This window comes from Pelophylax lessonae, assembly GCF_965119305.1.
Source record: "Pelophylax lessonae genome assembly, chromosome: 5".
Lineage (NCBI taxonomy): Eukaryota > Metazoa > Chordata > Amphibia > Anura > Ranidae > Pelophylax > Pelophylax lessonae.
In genome coordinates, this window is record NC_138772.1 from 105206608 (window position 1) to 105223509 (window position 16902).

Below are 16902 nucleotides of genomic sequence, written 5' to 3' on the forward strand. Positions count from 1 at the left end.
TAGATCGGGGATCGACTCTTGTCCGAGGGACGAGCCTCGTCCCCGATCGCTGCTCTGCGCGCCCCCGGGGGCGCACATTGCAGAGAGAACGAGCGGCTCGTGCTGGAGCCGCTCATGTGATCGGCTGTGATTGACACAGCCGATCACATGGTAAAAAGCCAATTTCTATTGGCTGTTTACCTTGATCAGGGATGGGCTATGTCCGAGGGACGAGCCTCACCCCCGATCGCCGTGCTGCGCGCCCCCGGGGGCGCGCAGTAGAGGGGAGATGCGGGCGACGTCATATGACGGCGGCCCGGATCCTTACAACCACTTTGCCGACGTCATATTACATGACTCGGTATGGAAGTGGTTAAGGGAACACTACTCTTAGGGAGGTGTGTGCCTGGGGGACTCGGAGAAGTCTTGCTTCGGATTCAAGTACGTTTCCCTAAAGCACACAGACTTCTAGGAACTGGAGGACCCATAAACATATTTGGGGTCTCTAGGCCCAAACAAGCAATGACTACTTCAGACAGACTCAGAGCAGATGTTAATCAGCTCAAGCAACCTGGTGCTGGGGGTCTTCTGCTATAGTCTGTTTTTTTAAGTGCGTCTCTCCCATTGTTAAGGTAATGGAGTCACCTATTGCTTCTGTCTGTTGGCTAATTTGGTTAACACTTTGAGGATCCTCTATGGTGGGCTAAGCCTTGTGTCAGCTCTACCTTGTTATCTAAACCTTGGTGTGATGTTTTTGGTAAATATTTGTTTTTATTGTTCATGTGGTGACTGTCCTAATTTTGAAGTGCATAAAAATTTGTATTTCTTTTCAATAAACAGTCATCCCTTGGTTCTTATCCCAACATCTCTGCGCACGATGCTTTGGGTAAACAGGCTGGTATTCGCTCTCAGTCTGCTGGAACGGTTTGGAGGGCAGGAGGACTGTTTGGGTGGAAGCACCTAATAGGGTGGTTGTACTGAGATCAGTCGATGGCACGCCTTCAGTACAATTAATCTCTCCATAGATGGATCAAATCTCAGCTGGTCCCTGCTGAACCCGGTAGAGATTTGATAAATTTATGGCTGGCTTAACTCCCAACAACCAATGAAACTTCAGGTTAATACAAAATTCTATTCCAGCCTACAATCTGAAGTACTTGATCTGCTTTCAATTACATTTGTCTAGTGCAATCTGCACTGGACTGAAGTACCACTTGGACTGTTTAACCACTTGCTTACTGGGCACTTTCCCCCACTTCCTGCCCAGGCTAAATGTTCAGCTTTCAGTGCTGTCACACTTTGAATTACAACTGCGCAGTCATGCAACACTGCACCCAAAATTACATTTTTATCTTTTTTAGTGCTATCTTACGCATTTGTTGCCCTAACACATCATATTCCTGATTTGTGCCTGCTGTACCATGTATTTGTTGTATGAGAATGTATCGTGTTCTCTTTGTATTGTTTCCTTTATGTGAAATCCCTGGTGTTCCTGCTAGTCCCCTTGCTTTCCTATTAAAAACGGATTCCCGATTAAAACTGACCACACAAGCTCAGTGTGCAGCAGGGAACAGAGAGAATGTGATCACTCATACAAACATTTTTTCCCTTAAATTCTATTTTAAACTGAATGGGTTGTTTTACAAGGTGATTGGGTGATTGTTTACAATCACTTTAATCCTCACTGGGTTTTTTTATTTTTGCTAAATACATTTTTTTTTTCTTTCAGCAATAAAATTTTACAAATAAGTAATTTTTCTTCTTCACTGATGTGCACTGATAATCAGGTCACTGATTATTATTATTATACAGGATTTATATAGCGCCAACAGTTTGCGCAGCGCTTTACAGTGTGGGGGAAGACAATGCAATACAGGAGGAATCAGAGGGCCCTGCTCGTTAGAGCTTACAATCTAGAAATGATCAGTACCCTGATTATCAGTGTAAATGTCCCCTGTCACAGGACAGCCAGTTCCTGGCTTTCCTTTCCTGACACAGTGACGCGCTTAGGAAAGTAAACAAATGCTGGTTATCTGAATTTCCATGTGATGAGCTGTGATTGGACACAGCTGATCACATGGTAAAGGGCACCTGTGATTGGTCCTTTACCTTGCTCTGTAATTAACTGCATCCGAAAGACACATCGACCACAAAGCGTGCCCCTGAGTGCACATTGGAGGTGGGGGTTCTAGGAGGACGTCAATAGACGCCATCCCAGAACTGGACACAAGCGCTGTAGCGGTCTTTCAGCTATAATGCGATCGGTAAGTGGTTTAAAAATTGTTTTTTGTGGCCAAAATTGTCAAAATCTAATAATAGCATAAAAGCCAGACCTGAGGGCCAAAACTACTGTGTCTCATCACTGTCCTCTACTTTAATTCAACATTCAGCAGCCAATATTGAAGGTAAAAAGGCTCACAAAGTGATCCTTTTAAGAGTGCTAGCTTTCAGACCTGTTGTAAAGGTACTTTCATCTTGTAGCTAAAAGGAAATGTTTGTGGGGCTTTTACATTTATATCATGTCTGTAGAGTGCGCTTGTGTGTCTCCAGGCAAAACATGCATCTCTTAAGCATGATGACACATGCACGATGACATCTTCATTCGATGCAGAATTTAACCAGAAACTAAGATGAATACAAAATTATATCAAATAGAGAGATGTTAATCCTCGTACAGCAGTTCAGAGATGTGTAACTACCTGTCCCAGTCATCATCTGTAGGTCGTCTTCTTCGAGACCTTTCTGCGCCAGGCTTATCAAATTGATCAAAGTCATCATCTGTGAAAAGGAATATCTTGTTAACTCAAATATTTAATATGCAATTCAAAATCATTTTTAGATAGAAACCACTTCAACTATTAAACATGAAAAACATTTAAAACAAAAGAAAAGGCTACTGAAATATGAAAGTGGATTTTTTTTCAACCCTAAACTCAACCTAAATTGTATGTGCACCTTAACAATGAACTTTTTGCTCATTATTTGTTATTTTCTTCCTTTTGGTTTGTAAAATAGAACAAATAGACATTATAACATCAGATGCCTAAGCATTTAGTCCTGTGCCCTTTGAGGTTGAGGATGATCATTTGACAACCATCTTAGTAGTGTTTCCTACAAGGTCAATATCTAAAAGCCTCTGCTGCTGTATAATTCCAGCCAAAATCGTTTTAGCTTTTGGCTCCTTTCACACGGCCGCTCCGCTGCTTTCCGTGTCCGCAAATCATCCTATTTTTTTGCGGATGATTTGCGGACATTAATGTAAGTGAATGGCACTGCGGATGTCAGCGGAATAGCATCCGCTGACATCCGATTTTCCTCCTTTCAGTTCTGTTCCGTTTTTACGAACGGAACCGAACCCCATTTTTCCATCCGTGTAAAAAACGGAAAGGAAGGAAAATCGGATGTCAGCGGTGTCATCTGCTGACATCCGCAATGCCATATACTTACATTATGTCCGCATATCATCCGCAAACGGATGGGATGATATGCGGGCATACGGAGCGGATGACAAAAATGTCATCCGCTCCGTGGAAAAAAAAAAAGTCCTTGGAAAAAAAAAAAAAAAAAAAGGACTTAAGCAGCGGAGCGGCCGTGTGAAAGGAGCCTTTCTTAATTTTTGAAAAGGGCAGGAGTTAAATATTTTTTTTTCTGTCAATTTCCTCTAAATACCTGTAGCTGTGACACCCATACGAGAAGAGACAGATGCAGTGTCACAAGGACAAAAATGCATAGACAGCAATAAAAACATCAGAATTTTTTAAACATCCTAACTATACCAATGTGTATGAGCATATACATAAACCCGAATCAACAAGTGTTATCAACAAAATATGGTGTCCATCATATGTGCTCTGATGAAACATAAATGTTCATATAAAGTGCTCCAAAGTAATGATTAGTATATCCGGGTGATGACAGGACAGCCTCAATCCCTTGTGAATCAAGCAGGAACCACCAGTGTGTGAACTCCCTCCACCAGTAAGATTGGCCTCTCACCTTGATACCAGACCCAAACGGGCCAGCATGAGCATATCAGGGGATAAACAGACTATCACAGGTAACCTCTCCAGCCTTCACATTTGTTGGGCACTCAGCCGTGCCTGCTATTATGGCATTCAGTGTTGGAGAGTAGCACCCGAGCGATCGGCGTCAGGCACGCAGGCTCCGCCTCCCTATACGCGTTACGCCTGGAGCATGGGCTCCGTTTGGCTTCTTCGGTAGCCTACCGAAGAAGCCAAACGGAGCCCATGCTCCAGGCGTAACGCGTATAGGGAGGCGGAGCCTGCGTGCCTGACGCCGATCGCTCGGGTGCTACTCTCCAACACTGAATGCCATAATAGCAGGCACGGCTGAGTGCCCAACAAATGTGAAGGCTGGAGAGGTTACCTGTGATAGTCTGTTTATCCCCTGATATGCTCATGCTGGCCCGTTTGGGTCTGGTATCAAGGTGAGAGGCCAATCTTACTGGTGGAGGGAGTTCACACACTGGTGGTTCCTGCTTGATTCACAAGGGATTGAGGCTGTCCTGTCATCACCCGGATATACTAATCATTACTTTGGAGCACTTTATATGAACATTTATGTTTCATCAGAGCACATATGATGGACACCATATTTTGTTGATAACACTTGTTGATTCATGTAATCACTAATTATTTTTGTGCACTTCTGGCGCAGCACGTTTTTTGATTTTTATGTTTTTGTTGTGAGGTGTGGACACAATTTGTGTATGCAGCCGGATTTATATATTGATTTATTCTAGCACATTTTATACACATTTGAATTTCACTTAGTCTTGCGCTGATAGTTTTTTCACTATATACATAAACCCATTGGGAAAGAAAATCAATCCCTTCCAGTTCTGGCAAAACTGCCAATATTCTCAAGCTATGAAACTATAAAAATATTTTTTGAGAAGGTAAAAGGAGGTATCAGGTAAATACCTAAGAAAATGGCAGGTGGTTAGTTACAATGGGTATAAAAAAAGAATCCCCCTCGACAGACGCACAGTTTTCAATTTATCCAGCTGTATTCACTCAGTGCAGCTTAACCACTTAAGCCCCAGCCCTATTTCGGACACTTTTTGTTCACAAGTTAAAACCAGTATTTTTTCCTAGAAAACTACTTAGAACCCCCCAAACATTATATATATATATATATATATTTTTTTAGCAAAGACTCTGGAGAATAAAATGTCGGTCATTGCAATATTTTTTGTCACGCAGTATTTGCGCAGCGGTCTTTAAAACTCAATTTTTTTGGAAAAATTTTGAAAAATCACATTTCACTGCATTTAAAAAATACTAAACAGTAAAGTTAGCCCATTTTTTTGTATATTGTGAAAGATGATGTCACGCCGAGTAAATAGATACCCAACATGTTAAGGTTTAAAATTGCGCCCCCCCCCCGTGGGATGGCGACAAACTACGGTCAATAGAGATCTCAATCGGCGACATTTAAATTTATTTAATGGTTACCAGTTTAGAGTTAGAGTGTAGCTCTTTTTTTTTTTTTAATTATTGCTCACGCTCTGGCGATCGCGGCGATACCTCACATGTGTGGTTTGAACAGCGATTTCATTCGCTGCTCGACTTCCGTATACGTTTTTTTTGTGCGCGAGCTAACGGTGACGGGGGCGGCTAAATTTTTTTTTTTCCCCCATTTATTTTATTTTTTAACTTTATTACAAGTTTTTAAAAAAAAAAAAAAATCTGATCACTTTTATTGCTGTCACAAGCAATGTAAACATCCCTTGTGACACCAATATGTAGTGACAGGTACTCTTTATGGAGGGATCGAGGGTCTAAAAGACCCTAGACCCCTCCACTACACTTCCATGTATGCAAAATGCCGAAAACGGCATTTTTGCATACAGCCGTTTTTTAAATTTGCTGCTTTTTGCAGCACAGTAACCCGGAAGTGACGGCCTCCGTGTTACGTCATCGGAGACCCGATCGAAGCCGTTTCCGGCATTGATCGGGACTCCATCCAGCCGGCGGACGTGCCGGCTGGGTGCTCGGGGCTCCCGGTGGGACGGGAGCCCCGAGCAAAGTCACGGAAGGCGGAGGGAGGGGGGGGTCCCCTCCCGCTCACCCGGGTAACGATCGAGCAGCTCTCGAGCGACATTGGTCATTACGGACGGAAAGCCGACCGTTGGCGCTAAACCACGGTACCGGGATGGTGTCTCTAGCTAGAGGCATCATCCCGGTATAACCCCGCAAAGTCTGCCGACGTAGATCTACGTCACTTTGCGGTAAGTGGTTAAAAACATCCAAATGAAAGATATAAACACCAAAATGTCAAAACATAAAAACCATTCAATCACTGAGTTGGGAAAAGGATCACCCCCCTCCCTATAAATGACTTGTAAACTCAATCTGGTATAGCTAATCACCTTCTCAATGGCACACAAAGCCTTTTGACTTTCAACTGTGATCAGCTGTGGTCATTTTGATTAGCTCAACATAAAAAGAGCTAACCTGGAGCATTTCACTCCCTGATAGTGCAGCTGAAGCAATCAATCAATTATGGGTGACAAGGCACTGTCAGAATATCTCCGGGATAAAGTTGTGGACAGGCACAGGTCGGGATATGGATACAAAAAAAAAAAAAATTTAAATTTAAATGCTTTATCAATCCCTAAAAGCACAGTAAATACTATTACTAAGGGTCCTTTCCCACTGAGTTTTTCAAGCGCTTTTGAGTAACAAAAAAAAAAAAAATGTGCCTGAAAAGCTCAAGTAAAATGCTTCCCTTTAAAAAAATCAATAAAGTGTGCACACTGGGGCAGTGCGCTTCCGCAGAAAATATTTTGCTTGAAGCACCTTTAAAAACACATTTTTTTTTTTTTTTTTTTACTCCATAAAAGAAAACCACACCCCCCAAAAAAAAAAAAAACTCACTTTCCCATTGAAAGCAATGCAATGCGCAGTAAAAGGAGTAAAAAATTAAGTTGCGATGTGTTTTTGGTGCAGTTTTTGAATCACAAGTCCTTTAAAAACCACACTGAGATAAAATCTCGGCAAAAATGTGTGAAAGTGCCCTAAAAAGTAGAAGGCATTTGGTACAACACAGATCCTTCCTGGATCAGGTCATCGCTCCAAACTGGATGAAAGAACAAGAAAGAAACTGGTCAGAGAGGCTACCTAGAGGCCTACAGCAACTCTGAAGAAGTTGCGGAATTAATGACAAAGAGTGATCATTGTTTGCATGTGACCACAATATCACAAATTCTCCACAAATGTGGCTTGTATGAGAGGACTGCAAGAAAAAAGCCACTCCTCGAGAAAGGTCACATGTAGTCACAACTGCAACTGAGCTTTGCAAAAACGCAACTTGAAGATTCTGAGGCCACATGGTAAAAGGTGTTATGGTCAGATGAGACTAAAACTGAATGATATGGTCTCAACACCAAATGATAGGTCTAGCAGAAATCCAAAACAGCTCACAATGCAAATAACTCCATTCCTACAGTAAAGCCTGGAGGTGGTGATATCCTGTTATGGGGGGTGTTTCTCTGCAGCAGGAACTGGAGCACTTGTCAGGATAGAAGGAATAATGGATGGGGCAAAATATCAAATTCTTGAGGAAAATCTGCTGCCCTCTGCCAGAAAGTGGTCATCGGGAAGGTTTACATTCCAGCATGACAATGACCCAAAACACACAGCAAAAATGACCACACAGTGATTAAAGAAGAAAAAGGTGAATGTCCTTGCATGGCCTAGTCAGAGCCCAAACGTAACTATTGAAAATCTGTAGAATGACGAAGACTGCAGTCCACAAACAGTCACTATCAAATTTAACTGAACTTGAGCAGTTCTGCAAAGAAGAGTGGGCAAATATTGCAAAGTCCAAAAGTGCAAAGTTAGTAGAGACACATCCCAACAGACTAAAAGCTGCAATTAAAGCAAAAGGTGGTTTAACAACATACATAAAGGGGTGGGGGTGATCCTTTTTCCAACTCTGTGATTAGTTTTTTTTTTTTAATTTTTTCTGACATATTAGGGTTCTATCTTTCACATACAGCTGGATAAAACAAAGAGGGTGCGTCTTTATTTCAGGCTGCAAAAGCAACAAAACTTCATTTTTAAACAGGAGGGACTCTTTTCTATATCAACTGTAAATAATGTGTTAAACCCAAAAATTTCATATATTGCAGCTTACCAATCAGAAGTGGTGACTGCATTAGCACTTTTTTTTACCTGGTGATCTGACCAGTAAAACATCTCCTGTATGTATGTGCTTATACTCTGGATGAAGGAGCCTTTGCAGCATGGTCAGTATGGGGGAGGGTAGCATTAGGCTGAGGACAGATTTAGATGCACTAACAAATTGAGGTCCGTTTAGATCAAGGGTGTCCAAACTTTTTTCAAAGAGAGCCAGATTTGATGAAGTGAGCAAGCGTGAGGGCCGACCCTTTTGCCTGAACTTGTTTGGATAATTAAAATAAAATGCAAATTAACTATTTTATGCAAAGTTTATTGCAAAACGGCATACTTTTTATTTCGTCACATGGATGACAAATCTAAACAGGTGTTAAATCATTCTGCCTTTCATATATGAAGGTCAGAGGAGAAAAAATCCAGGAAGCTGAAATATAGGTCAGGATCATTGTTACATTTCATTATGTTACATACATTACATATTTTTTGGTGATAAAAGCTGTCTGTCAACTTTTAAGTTAAAAAAATATGAACAGGAACATAACATCAAGTATACATGTTGTGTCCAAATATGTTTAGAACTGATTTAGACCAACTGACATTATCTGACAATACTATTTTACAATGTATTAATCTCAATTTGGAGCATGCGTGCTCCCTAATCAGTCACACAAGGGTTAACCACATATAAGCGCTATATGATCCCACCGATGATGATTAATGATGGCAGCAATATTAGTCATGAATGACGCCAATGTAGTAAATAGATTATTGAAAAGTTTTATTCATAATCAGTTCCATGTATGTATAAAACAGCAGTACACCTTGTACAATGACCCCCGCTGGATCTGCAATGGTGAAGCCAAAATAGGGGTTAAAAAAACTCACAGCTTGGTGACCATCCAGTGTGTGTGAAGGCATAAAACCAGCCAGGAACAAAGCAGCAGTGTGGACAGTTGTCCCTTGCTCGGGCCGTGAGGAGATAATGGAATGTCTCAATCCTGGACAGGGAAGGGTGGAAATGGGGGTCACACAATGCCCGGTATAGGAGGCAAGGAGAATTGCCGTCTATGGCCGCTCTGATCACCCACAATGAGTGCTGACCAGGAAGGGGACCCGGACGGGACTTCAGACTCTGGGGGAAGGAGGACCAAAACAAGGCTTGAACGGCTTTAGAGTCGCTAGTGCGGTCACTACATTGGCATCATTCATGACTATTACTGCTGCCATCAGTAATCATCTTAGCGCTTATATGTGGTTAACCCTTGTCTAACATACTTTTGAACATCCCTCCTGGTGTGTTTTGTTCCCACACAGCTGCTACTTGACCCCCAAGTGTTATGCGAATTATAATGGAGAGGTCGCTGGTCCTGTCATACTAGCGCCAGAATAATTTGTGTTTTTTAGTGCTCCCTAATCAGGCCAAGTCCAAGGCCATATTGAGCAAGGGATATAAAGCTTGGGCCGTGCGGGGGGTGTTAACAGTGTATTCACAAGTAACAGGAACAACTGGAATTGGATGCAGTGGGCTGGGATGGACTATAATTTTGAGTAGAAGGCATTCAAAACAGTGGCATATATGAGAATGTATAAAATTAATGGTATAAGAACTAATATGGCATACGTGCAGTCCCGCGGTATTGAAAGATCCAGAGATCCCAGGAGTCCCGAGCAGCGCTCGGGGATTCACAGGGGCCACAATAATAGATTTTTCCAAATTACCTGTGGGGCAGTTTTGAAGCGGCCCGTGGGTCGTAATTAGCCCCCGGGCCGGACTTTGGACATGCCTGGTTTAGATGAAGCAATCAGATTCCAGCAGCAAGAAAGAGAAGACTCTTGCGGCTAAAATGAGTGGGGCATGCAAATAGCAACCGTCACTCAGACTACATATATGAATGATAGGTAACTGTATGTGGCCCCTGGTCACCCTGTGTTTAGGAACAGATGCTGGACCTTTGTGCATCACTTTTCACAGGGCAGTAGAACAGTGGCTTCTAGGCGTTCAGGAGGAGATATTGCCACCTCCCAAATGCCTGTTTTTTTGCCAAGCAGCGATTTCGCAATGAACGCGCAGTCCCACTGACTTTACTGGGGGGGGGGGGGGGGGGGGGAATCTGACAGGAGATGCCACCTGTCATACTCGACAGGCAAAGGTAAATTTGCAGCATCGTGTGTATATTCTTAGACTTTCTGCGGGCACTAGAAACAAACAAACCGCCCCTTTTTAACACTTGTGTGAATAAAGCCTTAATGTACATAAGCAACAGAGTTATTATGCTTCTCTCAAAATGTATCTGAATATGCACGAAAAAATATTTAAATTGACCGCATGGGAATCAAATAGGCATGACAAGCAGATGTATGCAATGTCATCAACTGCACAGTCAATCGATTTAAGCCTTTATTCATAATTTGCCCTAACATCAGTTGAAAATGTTTTATGCAGATCTTTATTCCCCGATCTCATGACCTTCAGCTGTGAAGCTGGGAACTCCCAGTTCTCAGACCCCCTACTCCCCTGGAACCAAAGATAACAGTAGATCGGAATAGAAAAAAAGTCATGAAAGCGAAGCAGCAGAAATCAGGACCCCAAGGATTACCCTAACGCAGGTATCGGCTTGTTTTCAGTCAATCAACAGGGTTAGTTTACATAATCAATAACACAGAATCATCATGATAGTATCTGATTGCGTACAGGCACATATGGAACGAATAGTTTTCCTGCTCTTTTCACCAGACAATTATAATTCATCATATATGCATCTTCTCCTATTGACTGCTTGTCAGGCTCTTAGAAGATGTTTATATGAAGTTACATTTTGGGGACTTGGGGAAATATCAGCACTGCACTAATACAACAGATACACAACAAAGTGTACGTAACATTGTATTGCAGCATACAAGCCCTTAGATGTGGTTTTTCCATTTGTTGTTTTAGGCTTTTTTCCTTTTAAACCCGACGATGCCATCAGCAACACACTTTGTCCTAGGGTGACAACATACGTTCACCATACTGGTACTTTGTTTTTAGAGGAATAGTATTGTCACCTTTAGGGACAAGAAGTGAAGGAAGATTATAGAACACTCCTCCCCCCCCAATTGCCAAAACATAGGAGGTGTTCTATAGTACAGCACAATGCTAACGGATAACAGTGCACTGGAGAGCACAGGCAGTTATCAGCTCACTGGATTTGTGGCAAAACCAAACCGGTGTAACGTTAGAAAAGCCATACCCCGTGAGAAATGCACACCCACGTCACTTCCTGTCAGGAACAGCTGAGCAGCGCAGCAGTGCGCATGCTCAAAGCCCCGGTGACGTAATTGAACAGCTGAGGAGCTGACAAGTGCGCATGCTCGGAGGGTATGAAAATTTGACAGTAGTGTGTGTATCGTTACACGGCATGAGCTGTTGCGGCGGTTACATTAAAACAGCTCGGCCGCAACATGAGTCATCTCCGCTCCTATCACTGTCACTTCCCTGATCTCGGCTACTAAATGTAAAAGCGGCGGCGGGTGTATGAAATCTAAATCGCGGAGATCTCGGCTCCGTGATCCGCTTTTACATTTAGTAGCCGACATCAGGGAAGTGACAGGGGTAGGAGGGGAGATGACTCATGTTGCAGCGGAGATGATTTAATGTGGTGATGCGTTGTAACGTTATAACACACTACCATGAACATTTCATGCCCTCCAAGCATGCGCACTAGTCAACTCCTCAGCTGTTCACTGACGTAGGTGCACCGGAAGTGACGAGGGTATGAAATTTTCATGGGTAGGTTTTTTCACGGAACACCGGTGGAAGCAGTCCCCGAGTCACAAACATCCCACTTACATACAACTCATACTTACAACAGGAAGTGAGGGGAAATCTACCTCTAGGAAGGGATATTCACTCTTGTACAATTTATATTTTTGGCTGGAGTTACACTTTACCTAATCCAACTTCCAAACAAAATTCAACTTAAAAAGTGTTACTAAATATAAACTTCTAAATACCTTTTCTCATTATCAGTATATAGCAGTCTTATGACTTCTATCAGTGTCTGGTTAAAACTTGGAGTTTTCATTCTACTATGACTGTCCTATGAGGCTGCAGGACCCCGCACTCTGTCTGGACAGTGCTGATTGGCCCTGTGTTGATCACATGCACCCTTCCAGGAAAAAAAAACACTAGAAATACATACGAAACTGAGCATGTGAAAAGTGACTCCTAAGGCTCTGTCTTATCACTAGATTGATTGAGGAAAGTGGAAGATAGGGAGGAACAGAAGGCAGGATCAAACAGCCTTTTTACACAAAGCAGAGGATTAACCCCTTAGGTTTCACAGTGAGTAAAACAAGCATGCTTTACTGCATATACGGACTGATTTTACAGCTGTAGGTTTAGTAACACTTTAAGAACAAACCTACAGAACCTATCTTGCTTGTAACCCGGGGACTGCCCGCATATCAAAACATATTCAGACCAAAAGAAAGCAAATGAGGCCTAGCACACAATATCAGGTTTTTATTCGTTCAGCCCAGCTCAGGTCGGAGCTGCTGTACTAATGATCCGACGTTGGTACAGTGGTCTCCACTGCTGAGCTGCTGTGTTTTGACAGGGGGGTGGCTCCCCCACTAGAACACTCCGATTAGCATTTTTAGCCACTGGCTGAGAGTGCTGATCAGGAGCGGGTCTCAGCTGCTGTTTTTTTTCTTTTTTTGACCAGCCGTCGTCTTCCCTGATCAGCTCTCCTATACTCACGCCTGGTCAGCACGTATGGAGGAAAGCCGATAAACGGCACATCCTGGTTACGATGTGACCAGCTGTGATTGGTCACTGCTGATCACATGGTAAAGAGCCTACGTCATAGGCTATTTACCGGGATCAGAGATGCGGTGTGTCAGTGTGACACACCGCACCACTGATTGCCGCTCTGCGCGCCCTCGCGGGTACACGTGAGCGGCTTATCCTGCTGGACGTCATAGGACACCCAGTCAGGATAACTTAACCACTTTGTGGCCATCATTCTGCTATATGGCAGGTGGGAAGTGGTTAAACCCAAGAGTTAACAGTCATGATCTGGTCACTATGTGCTACACAAATTTTTATAACAACACTGATAAAAATTGGCATTATAAAATATTAACTTGCTTGATTGCTAAAAATAGCTGCAGAATCCTCTTCTACCAAGAGAACAGAATTAAATGTGCACCACACCCGCAAGCGCCAATAAGCCCCTCTTTTTTCCAAGGCTTAATCTAATGTGCCAGGGCCTCTAAAACTACATTTGGGATGTAATGGAAGGAATTGGTTTCTATTCAGACGGCAGAACTTCCCCTGCCACTGCCTCAGACTAGAGCACCAAAAAGGTCCCAAAGCTCAGCTTCCTCTCCCGGGAGCTCAGGACTTTCATTACTACTTTGAGTATAGAGGTAGGCATAGAGGTAGGCAGGAGATTGGTGAAGTATAGTTCTCTAATCTCCCCACTCTACAGCATGAAAGATCCTAGGCTCACCTTCTTTATTTAAACGCTTAATACCACTACTTAAAGAGTCAAAATGTCAAGCAGGAGGAGACTGGTGAAGTGAAGATCACCAATCTACTCCATAATAGATTAACCCAAAAGTCAGCAGCCCCGAATACTGAGATCAGGGTCTCCCTTCCCAATCTGTAATATGCTGAAAACAGGAGGTATTAGATTTTTACTAGATCTCTAAAGTCTCCATAAAGGGAGCCAAACACGAACCAAGTCTGTCACAAAAACGATCCAGTTCTTTCCTCCCCCAGGTAGGAAGTCGAGTGAGGGCAAGTTGGCCCCCACTCGACTCTATGGCCTTGGAGGACCAGAGCAACGTCATATGTTGCTTCCTCCCAAAGGCCTTAAACAAGGGCCCATTTTTTTTCCATGATGAAAAAAAATGATTTTTTTTTTTTTTTTTTTTGCTTTTCAGTGCAGGTGTGAGATCTGAGGTCTTTTTTACCCCAGATCTCACATTAAAGGGGACCTGTCCTGCTTTTTTTCTATTACAAGGGATGTTTACATTCCTTGTAATAGGAATAAAAGTGATCAAAACATTTTTTTTCAAAAAGGGACAGTGAAAAAATAAAGGGTAAAATAAATAATAATAAAAAAGAAAAATTAAAGCGCCCCGTCTCTCCGAGCTTGTGCACAGAAGGGACCACATACGTCGGGCCCATATATGTTTAAACCACGTGAGGTATCGCTGCGATCATTGCGAGAGCAATAATTTCTTGCCCTAGACCTCCTCTGTAACTCTAAACTGGTAACCTGTAGAAATGTTTAAGGCATCGCCTATGCAAATTTTCAAGTACCAATGTTAGTCGCTATTCCACGATCGTGCACAATTTTGAAGCATGACAAGTTGGGTATCTATTTACTCGGCCTAACGTCATCTTTTACATTATAGAAAAAAAAATTGGGCTAACTTTACTGTTTAGCTTTCTTTTTTTAAATGCACCGAAATTTATTTTTTCCCAAAAGACCACTGCGCAAATACCATGCAACAAAAAATATTGCAACAACCGCTATTTTATTCTTAAGAGTCTATACTAAAATTATATTATATATATATATATATATATATATATATATATATATATATATAAATAAAGTTTGGGGGTTCTAAGTAGTTTTTTAGCAAATAAAATACTGATTTTATCTTGTAAAACAACAAGTGTTAGAAATAGGCCTGGTTCTTAAGTGGTTAAAGACAGACTGTGGAGGGAAGATCAGCATCTCAACCCAGAGAAGGTGGAGGCTGAGACTGGAGGGAATACGGATTTTACGGAATGTCAAAAATCCTTTTCTTTTTTTTTTTCTTTTTTTTCTTTTCTTTTTTGGTCTTTTTTCGTTTATTGTCATGCAAAGTGTGACAGCGCTAAGAGCTGAAATTTTGACCTGGGCAGGAAGTGGGTAAAAGTTCTCTGTAGGCAAGTTGTTTAATATTAATCTTCTGCATCTGAAAAAAGTCCTTGACTCTTTCCAAATATGCAGCGGCTGAAGAAAGCATAGATGTGAACGTGTCACTTAGGAAACTATGTTAAATGAACTGTAGTGCGTTGCTGCAAAAAGCACAAAAGTATAGGTGTGTACCAGGCCTAAGAAGTGTATCGCCTCTCATATTGCAGTTAAAAAAACAAAATCTAAAAACAGCCCTGTGTAGTACAAAAAGAGCAGATAATCGCCCCTTTAAGGGGGTTCAGTTGTACTGTGAAGCAGTAAAACTATATTACTTGCCGTATTTATTGGTGCATAACATGCACCTTAATTTTATGAGGGAAATTTTTAAGGGAAAAAAAACTGACATTAAAAATAAATTACTTTTGAAGCAAAATAAGGATCGTCTGCAGCCTCACCATTGCCCATCGTTGCAGCCTGGCATGTGCCCATCGTTGCAGCCTTGCGCTATATCCTGGCATTTTAACCAGGTGTCGGATAAGAAGCTGTATATAATGTACAATAATTGTAAAAGTTTACTTTAAATGCAATTCCTTATTTCTCAGATGTTCATTGACGGACACAGCTCCTGTTATTCTTGACATTGGGTTAATGCTGCCCTCTACAGGAGAAGGACACTAGGAAGAAAAAAGCTCCATAGGAGGGGTGGGTATGGTGTCCGTCAATAAATATCAGAGAAATTGATTTTATGGCAAATCAAAAATCCCATTTTCCCTTTCGTTCATTCACAGCTCCAGTCAATCTTCACCATCAGGACGTCCCAAAGCAGTGTTTAACATGAGGGGTGGGAAACAGCAAAAAATTCCCTAAAGCTAAACATTAGTCAACCAGGCAACAGGGGCTCAACCAAAACAAGACCTCCTGGAAAAAAAAAAAATCCACCCTGAAAGAGGACCAGGTCCTCTTAAACAGCAGCCTACAAAACCTTGCGGCCAAAGAAAGCATCCGCAGATGCCAACACATCAACTTTATAAAACTTTGTAAAAAAGTGTGCATCGATGACCAAGTGGCCGCCTTGCAAACCTGCGTCACTGACGCTTGATGACGAAAGGCCCAGGAGGCATTAAGCACGATAGTAGAGTGTGCCTTGACAGGGAAAGAAGGAATCTGACCCCTGATGGAATAGGCCTGAACCACTGTCTGATCCATCTGGAAATGTTTGCAGAGAATGCGGACAACCATTTGCGAGGTCCATCTGTGCGCACAAATAGAAAGTCTGACTTCCTGAAAGACTCTGTAGCTGCCAGGTACACCCTAATTGCTCGAACCACATCCAAAGCATGCAAGGGAATTTCCCTTGGATGTTTAGGTCTGGGGCACAGGGAAGACAATACAAGGTCTTCATTCAAATGAAAGTCAGAGACCACTTTAGGAAGGAATGACAGACAGGGGTGAAGCACCCTTGTCCTTGTGAATCACCAGATAAGGTGAACGATAGGACAACCCTGCCAGTTCCGACACCCTGCGTGAAGATTTTCAAAGGGAGGCTTCTTTTGAGCTGAAAGCATCAAATTAAGATCCCAAGGCGGCAACGGAGCCCGTACTTTGGAGAAACCAAATGTCGGACACCCTGAAGAAAAGTACGCACCAGGGAGTGTGTGGCCAAATGTCATTGGAAAAAGAGCACCAAGGCTGATACCTGACCCTTGATGGTACTCAAGGCCAATATCTGTAAATCACAAGAAAATGGCCACGGGACTACACAAAGATGGCTGCCGTGTATAGGAATACACAGGCTACAATAAAATGGTGGTTCCGTGCAACACCACGAGGCATACAGGGACCCAGAATGAGGGAAC

General features: G+C 42.4%; 1 protein-coding gene across 2 annotated transcripts in view; it reads right to left on the reverse strand.

Moving 5' to 3' along the window:
- RBM33 (RNA binding motif protein 33) overlaps positions 1 to 16902 on the reverse strand; it is a 347098-nt gene that overhangs the window by 305712 nt on the left and 24484 nt on the right. For both annotated transcript variants that reach the window (XM_082258397.1, XM_082258398.1), the window contains exon 2: positions 2679 to 2757. In XM_082258397.1, the coding sequence (XP_082114523.1) occupies positions 2679 to 2757 (79 nt within the window). The remainder of the gene's footprint in view (positions 1 to 2678; positions 2758 to 16902) is intronic.